The sequence below is a fragment of the Solanum verrucosum genome, unplaced genomic scaffold (genome assembly GCF_900185275.1).
Source record: "Solanum verrucosum unplaced genomic scaffold, falcon-dt-bn FXZP01000092.1, whole genome shotgun sequence".
NCBI classification, from domain to species: Eukaryota; Viridiplantae; Streptophyta; class Magnoliopsida; order Solanales; family Solanaceae; genus Solanum; species Solanum verrucosum.
In genome coordinates this window covers 1,411,437-1,419,940 of record NW_026020351.1, presented here as the reverse complement: position 1 = coordinate 1,419,940, position 8,504 = coordinate 1,411,437, and the positions used below count along the sequence as shown (strand labels likewise).

The following is an 8,504-nucleotide window of genomic DNA, read 5'->3' as shown; positions in this document are numbered from 1 at the left end:
AATTAGGAAGAATTACAAGAAGACGAAGTTAGATTGTAATGAGTCCCACATTATAAAGTCCATTGAATAATTTCCTTCACACAACTAATAATAATTGTAACTCATTAAACATAATAATTATTGTTCACACGTATTTTTAGAAATTTAAAAAATAATAATAATAAATATTTGACTTTACCTTGAAAGGGAAAAAAGTTAAATTAGTCTTTTTTATAATTCTGGCCGTTTAGCACTTCTCTATCATAATTTCAAAGATGAAGATGGTTTGACTCATTTTTGTCGAGTCTTTTAGGCCTAAAATTAAGTCTTTTCTTTCTCCATTTCACCCACTCTAACTCGAAACCCAGAAGTAAAAGTAGTAAAGTAAGAATTGTTTTATTTACATTTTCCAACAAATATCCATTCCCTTGTACTCCGGGAAATTGAAAGTTGAAACACCAATATTACAAGCAATCTTCTAAAGCAGCTGCAGCAAGTCTTGAAACCAACTTTGATTTGATCATGGAAGAGTAATATCCTATCCTACCTCCCTTTTCTGATTCATTCATTTCTTCATCTTCAAGCTTTATTCTTCAATTTTTTTTTGCAGATCTGAGACATACCCAAAAGAATACTTGTCCCCACAACCAAGAAGAGTCACCTCAATGTCATCATCTGTTTCAACAACGAGTGTCCATGTAACTGCCTTGGACGGGCTAGTGAATGTGAACTCACTTTTCACCATTGCAGTCTTTGTGGGTCTCTCTTTAACAACACCTGGACAGAAAAGTCTGGAGGATCGCACAGCCTGCGATGCTGGGATTGATGTAGTTAAGAAGTTGTTGGTTTTTGAGGTGGTGTCATTCAGCTTCTTTCTCTTCTCCTCACTTGTTGCACAGGGCCTCAAATTGGCAATTAATTTGTTGAATAGCAAAGATGTTGATGAGGCTTTTAGGGCTCACATCAATTTGAAGGTGCTCAGGCTTGGAATGATGGCCTCTGCTATTGGATCGGTAATGGGGTGTTTATTCTTGATGCTTTCAATTGTCAATGTCATTCAGATTCGCCTCGGGGTCTTATCTTGTGGAAGTAAATCTGCTATTCATGCTGTCTCCACCTTGCTCGTTCTGGTCACCTCTGCTCTTGTCGTTTATATTTCTACTGCTATATATGCATTTCTGCACTAAAGTGAAAGAGTATCAATTTTGGTATGTTATTTTTTGGATTTTGTTCAATGTATAACAACTATTGGGCCTGAAACTCCCAACATATGTGATCTTTGAAACTTTTAATTATAGAGATGATTTAGGTCATTACTGTTTGAATTTATTAGTTCAAATGAATTCCATTATGCCAGTGGTTAAAGGTAGTTCAAGTGAATTTCATTACCAACAAGGATTGTGATGGAGTGATAAGTAATCCTTCATCTTTAATCTGAAGTCTTGGGTTCGAGTTTTCCTGGATACGAAGTCGTCTTTGTTAGGGAGTGCTTTCCTGTCTCTATCAAACGGAATGGAGGGCAGTCTTATTGTGACCATAGTTAGTAGTTTCTTTCAGGTGTCCCTATCAAACGGGATGGAGGGTAGTGTTATTGTGACCATAGTTTCTGTTGTCACATGGGATGGAGGGTGGTCTTATTTGGTAAACCAAAGTTTCTTTTTGGGGTTTGTTAAATGGGATGAGAGTGGTCTTGTAGTAAACATTCCACCAAGTTTCTTTTGAGGTATTATTCACTGGAATGGAGGCTGGTTGTTATGGTAAACTTTGTTCACCTTGAAAAATAGGCAGCTATGAGTAGGATAAATCTTACTTCTTAGATACAGGTAAACAACAGCTGAGTCATTTCTACAACCCCTCTTTTGTAAAGCATTTTTCTATCTCTAAGCAAACGTATTGGCTTGCTTCAACATAAATGGGCATTTGCAGAACACTTTTTTATGTTTAATATATGCTATTTCTGCTCAAGAATACTAACTGGATTGGGTTCTATGTGAGATAGTTGCCTTATCTTGATATCTTGTGATTTTGTTTTCGTAAAATTTGCTGTATACATTATCCACTACTCCTATGAGTAGTTGACTTGATTCGTTAGTCAACAAGCAGGTAGGTGCATTTCTCTGAATCCAAATTGGGGGAACATCAAAAGTATTGTCCGTTGACATATATCCTCCGTGTGTACCTCCCTAGTAGAACATGTATCAAAACTTCTGCTCAACATGGTTCACATTGAATGAAAGATTCTAGTTTGTTCATAATCATCGTATCTGAATTGATCATCAACTATATTGGATATCCTGGTGATCAGGATTGACAAATGAAGTTAGCTTTAAATAAATTACTATGTATTCAATAGGAAAATGATTAGCCAATTCGAGGTCTGGTTGTTAAGGAAGTTCTCTCAAGTATGATGAAAAACTTAAATCCTATGCTAGCTTTTTCATAAAATTTCCGCAGTGTATGCTATATTGTCTTTCACTTAATCAAGCATTCAGAGATTCACCAATAGCTGTATAATCATACATGTGAACTGATTCTAGTTTCCTCATTTAACTAGTTCATATTCAATTCTCAACTCGACATAATTTTTTTTTAAATAATAGATTTAGTGATGTGCGACTCAAATCTTCTTTCCCTCCACCCCTCAATACCCCTCTCCCTCTTAAAATGAAGAACGAAAAATGAAAATAGTTTTAATTTCATGTTGAACATTTTGCAAAATGGAATTTTAGAAAATTCCTTTAAACTAGAGTTCATAATGTCTGTCATTGTGAAAAATGATACAAGGTAGATGCAATGAAAAGTAGGTCATCATTGTTCAACTGAGGAAGTGATTCATTCAATAGGAACCTTCACCAACTACTGATGCGACAATTTAAGCAGGGGTTTCTCTAGAAAACACATGATATTCTTCACTATCCTAGCTCCCTTTTGTGATTCATTTCTTCATGTGGTATATTGTTGCTTCCTGATCCATGGTAAAAAGAGAGAAGCTTGTACATCATTTTAATTGTTGAATGTTTTAGAGCTATATGGAGAATTGTTATGTTGTTTCTAGAGTCAATGTTGAGCCTGTGATGGATGATGCAACCTATACAAAGTGAAATATTTATGCCTTTTTTTAGGAGGAACAGAGTAAGTGACCAACGATGATCCTATCCATTTACCTTGTGGAGGTTGATGGAGAGTGAAGTGGTTTACAAAACATTAGTTGGGGGTTCATTTAACACTTGTAAAAGCATGTCGTGAGGTATTACGACAAATAAAACTTAAAAGAGAGTTGTATGAGTAGTAAAGCCACTTTTCTTCTGTGATGCACGCCGGAAACTTATGGCGGGCTTCCTAGACATGCTTTCTCAGTTTCTCCCCTCCACTTTTTCCGAAACTGGAATGAGCTTATTATTTTCTGGAGATACTTGAAGCCTTGTTTTTGAAGCTTAACATGTATTATTATTCAGTTACAAAGCGTTGGCTGCCTCTAAGCAACTGAACTTGCATCATAGCAAGCTTTATAAGGCAGAACCGTTGAATCTAAAAGTAATCGGTCTCTGTAAAGGCAAACCAAATGTCTCATTTGTCTACATCTTCTCTTTGAGATTAGGAAACAGAGGTCTCGTTCCTTTCATTTATCTTTTATTATACTAGTTCTGGAAACCTATATTGCACGTTAATCCCAAAATACTAGATATAAATTTTGATTGCAAATGATATTTTATGCCTTTAAAATCTATTGATATTTACTAAAAAACCATCATTTTAAAAATAGAAAGTCCATATATTTTTCTAACAAAAAGAATATATCCTTAATTATAAATTGACTAAAAGTGCATAAAGTAAAAATAACTAACTGTTGTACAAATTTAATATTCAAATGAGGATTCTAAAATACCACATGCTAGGTTAATGTATACAAAACTACAAACCACGGTAAATTTTCAATAATAATAACAACAAAATAATAGAAAGTTATACAATAACAACAAACATAAACATTAAACAAAACAAATAAAAGAGATAACAGAAGAGAGCATAGAGATTTTCACATTTTTTCTCAACTGTTTTAAGTGTGTAGAATGTCACTATTTATAAATTTATAGAATAAGATTGAGGAACACAAAGAGTTGTCATTAATATGACATTAATCCCTTTGAGATTATGGACGAGAGGTGGGAGTAAAAACGATAATGAATATAATTAGTGGAAGTTACATATATTTACACAATGAAGAGTTAGTGGTAATAAAATTTATGTAATGTACTTCACATTAATATAAATCTATATCTATATATAATAAAGTTGGATATGAAAATGGTGACGTCGCGCTCTCTAAGGGTTAAAGATTTTATTTATCCTTTTTGTGATTTTTATGGCCTTTTTCTCTCATTTCTTTCAATTATTTTATTTTATAAAATCGTCTCCTTAATTTTACTCTTAATTAATATTAGTAATGTCCATAACTCGTAAACTTTCATATTCATAACCCTCAAATAATTTAATATACAAATTTTATGACACCTTAAAATCACTCATAGAAAAACCTATTTGGAAACATATATGATGATTATTTTATTTTCATTTCTCCTTATTTGCTCTTCATCTTTTGTACTTTTAGTTGGTTAATTTTTTGTCCTCTTTAATCTGATTTTGTAGGAGAGATCTATAATGAAGATTGTTAGAAATTCTTACTTAGTTCGATTATATGAAGTAAAATTATTTGGTATGTCTAATATAATAATTTTTTTCTTTGTTGCAATTATACATTTAGTATTTTTTTTTTTTTGGATTCTAGATAATATGAATCATGAATTTTTTAGAAAAAACAATCTGATTTTTTCTTTGCTTCTCTTAGTACTTTCTAGAGATTTTTTTTCTTCTCTCATAACTTCTAGAAAATTTAATTATTTTTGCTCTTTGCTTCTCTTTGTAGTTTCTGGAGAATTAATTTATGTTAGGTTGATAACAGGGTTTTCTTTCATCTTTTAACTCATAACTAAACATTCTTTAAAGTTTTTATTTGATTAGTTAACTTCATTTTTATGTTTCTTTTTGTTAACTAATGGTGTTTTCAGGTTAGGATACTTTTTAAAACAAAAGCACAAAAGGATGCCAACATATACATGTATACTACTCAAGAAATCATGTATATATAATTTTGTAGTTATGTGGATTACTTTTTAATAATTATAATGATAGAACACGAGAATGTAATGTTAATTTGTAATTTTCAAAATATTGTTTAATTCATAGAAAAGTTGTTTATTGTATGGAACTTTAGTCTTCATTTTTTTTTATTATTAGAGGATCTCAAGTTTTTGAGATTTTCAGAGATCACTACTACAATCTGGGATCTGAACTCGAAATTCAAAAGTATTTGGTAAGGATAAAAATGATTTAGTAATGTTGTTTTCTCTCAATTTATTTTCTTTACCAACACAGAAATTATCTAAATAAAAGAAAAGTGATATATGTAGCACCTCTCTTTGGCCAAGAATTCTATTTATCTTTTTTTTCATATTTGTTTGACAAAGTTTCCTATTTATTTATTTATTTATTATTATACAAAAATGAGTGTGTCAATGATATATGTAGGCATTATGGTCATTTTTGGATATAATTAAGCTTTTAAGCCTCAAATCACCATTTTTCTATTCTTCTCCTATATTCCCCCAAATTCACTCCCCAAATTCTCTCAAGACTAAGGAAGAAGAAGAAGAACTAAGGTTCATGCAAGTCTCCAATCCTCCATCCTTTTTGGGCTTAAAGTATCAAGGTATGTGGATATTTACCCATGAAATCCATTCTTCCATGGGGTCCCAAGGTTTCCAATGTCTCAATCTCAATTCAATTGTTTAAGTTAGGGTTTCAATTCAATCCTTCTGGGTTTTATTCAATTGTGATTGATTATTGTTAAATAAGTCTTCTAATGCATGATTCAATGTTAATACATGGTATTTAGTTGAAATTATGTTGATCGATGCTTAAATTATGATTTTTCAACTATGAACCTATGATGAACTCATGAACATATGAATTTATGAAGATATGCATGCTTATATGAAATTATTGTAAATGAATTGGGAATGCTTTGAAATGAAAGTATCAATGTTATTGTGAAAGTTTTACTCAAATGTAATTATGATAACTTCAACCGACCATAACTTTCAGTACATGATAGTTTAGGTGTCCCATAAGATATCAAATGAAAGGTCTTGGAATCCTCTTTTCAACGCCACTGAGTTTGTTAAGTTCGAGTTCGGATGAGAGAGATATGCCCATTTGAAATCTGCTTGTCAGTTAAGGAAAGTTACCCGAAATTATGAGGGGTATTTTGGTCTTTTCCTTATCCCTTCGGATTAAAACATTTTTAGTAAGGTTTTAGGGATCTAAACTGATTTGGTTCAGTTTTCACAATCCTATTTACGCTTAGGATTTTAGAAGAGAGTTCAAGAAAAGAAAATGAGGAGAAAAGAGGGAAGGTTCAAGGCTTCATAAAGATTTCTAGCGAATCGAGGATTGTTTCTCTAAGGTTTCGATTCCTAAGAGGTATGTGAGTTCTCATAGTGTTGGGTTCATTCACCCACACACCAATCATGCTATTTTAATGCAATTTCGTTCTTGAGGTTGAAGGATTTGAGTTCTTGATGAGTTTTCTTGAAATTTCATTCTTAATCTTGATTGTTGGGGTTTTGATGAATTCTTGAGATGAGTGTTAGTAATTTGAGGGTTGTTTTTTAGTAGATTATCGTGTACTTATGTGGGGTATTCGAATCTAAGTAAGTTGGAAAGAAACCATTCGATTCTAGGTGAATTAGGGTCAGAAAATGAGAATGAAACTTCGTCGGGATTTTTAGGGAGAGAGCTGGCGCGCCGCGGTAGCAGTGTGCTAGAGAAAGTGTTCTGTAGTTTAGGGGTTGGGGCCCCGTTCCACTTAGTGCGCCAGGGTCGCCTTCCCCCACCCATTTTTCCGTCGTTTGGCCCGATTGAGTTCTTTTAAAGGATACCTTCACTCCTTTCTGATTCTAATTACTCTAAACTACATCTAAACATCGAGAGATCATTCATAACATGAATCATAACCTTGAATTCATAATTCAAATTCAAGGTAGAGTTAAGAGTTAAGTCTTGAGAGTTCTTTAGAGTCATTTTGAGAAGTCTTTTACAATCTTTTAAACCTTGTTTTAAGACTTGAGTATGAGTATGCGTAGAGTCGAGTTCATTTTTTTCAAAATGAATATATGGGAACTAAGTATTCCCAAGAGTAAATGTTTTTACATTTAAAATGAGGAGGAAACTATGATTTCCAAATGAGTTATAAGGAGTTTTGAGTACTATATCTTTTAAGAGAAACCTTTTGAGTAATAATCTCAAAGTTTGACGATGAGGAAATGTTTTTAAACATATGAGTTGAGTATATTTTTGGGAGTAGTATTGAGCACTGATATGGGGACGAGTTCATACAACTCAAAGTCCTCATAAACCATGTAGCCAACGTGGGTAGAAAGGGTCATACTTTTTAGATGATTCCTTATTTCTTTTTAAGCATAACTTAGTGGATCCACTTAGTTGAGGAGTTCTATATCCCGACAAGATATAGGATAACTCAGGCAGCCTGGACGAGATACTGTATCATCACTTAGCTCATAGTGATGGTTATCAGTTAGAGAATCTCCCAGATTGAGTTATTTAGTATTTTTACATACAAATTGAGTTATATTGTATTTTTCAATACATTTGTGTTTTTATCTATTGTTTAAAAAACTTTTCTTTATCTACTGCGTTGAGGTTGAGTTGAGACGAGGTAAGTTGTTCCTTCAGTTCCAGTTCAAGCTTATGTCATGTTTTAGATTTTCCCTTGCATGCTCGTACATTCCATGTACTGATGCCATTCGACCTGCATCTTTTATGATGAAGATACAAAGAATAAGGATCATCAACCGACGCTCTGTTGATCCAGCCGTGTTCCAGAGTTGTTTGGTGAGCCTTCTTGCTTCCAGATGATCCCTTATTTATTTCCATTATTTTCAGTTTTGTTAGGACGATCGGGGGTCTTGTTCCGACATCCCTCATAGTATTAAAGGCTTCATAGATAGACAGTAGTAGTTCATAAGTCTCTTTAATTTCCATTGTTTATGTTGCGACCTGAGTTGCCTCTTTGGCCAGTTGAATTTTTATTTCTAAATATTTCGAGTTTAAATATTTGAGACTTTTTGAGTTTGAGCTTTCTTTTGAGTTTATATTTCGTGAGTAAGTCATCCGCTGAGAGTTAAGCCAGATCAAGGGTTCACTTGGGGCACGCAATGGTTCTCGAGTTCCAGTCTCGTCCAGGAGTTAGGCTCGGGGCGTGACAAACTTGATATCAGAGCACAGAGTTCAAGAGTCCTAAGGTATCTATGACATGTATGTACAGTCCTAATTATCGGTGTGAAGCCCATCACATCTATAATTAGGAGGCTGCAACATTTAGGAACTATCTCACTTCTTTCATACTCTTTTCGTGCGATAGAGTTTAACTCTATTAAGTTTCTTTC

At 33.2% G+C, this 8,504-nt stretch overlaps 1 protein-coding gene across 1 annotated transcript; it reads left to right on the top strand.

The window, feature by feature from the left end:
- The first annotated feature begins 417 nt into the window (after positions 1 to 417).
- On the top strand, positions 418 to 1,203 carry LOC125837511 (uncharacterized). Its single transcript, XM_049516615.1, has 2 exons — positions 418 to 509; positions 590 to 1,203. The coding sequence occupies exons 1-2, from the start codon at positions 502 to 504 to the stop codon at positions 1,164 to 1,166; spliced, it is 585 nt and encodes a 194-aa protein (XP_049372572.1). The 5' UTR covers positions 418 to 501; the 3' UTR covers positions 1,167 to 1,203.
- Positions 1,204 to 8,504: the final 7,301 nt, after the last annotated feature.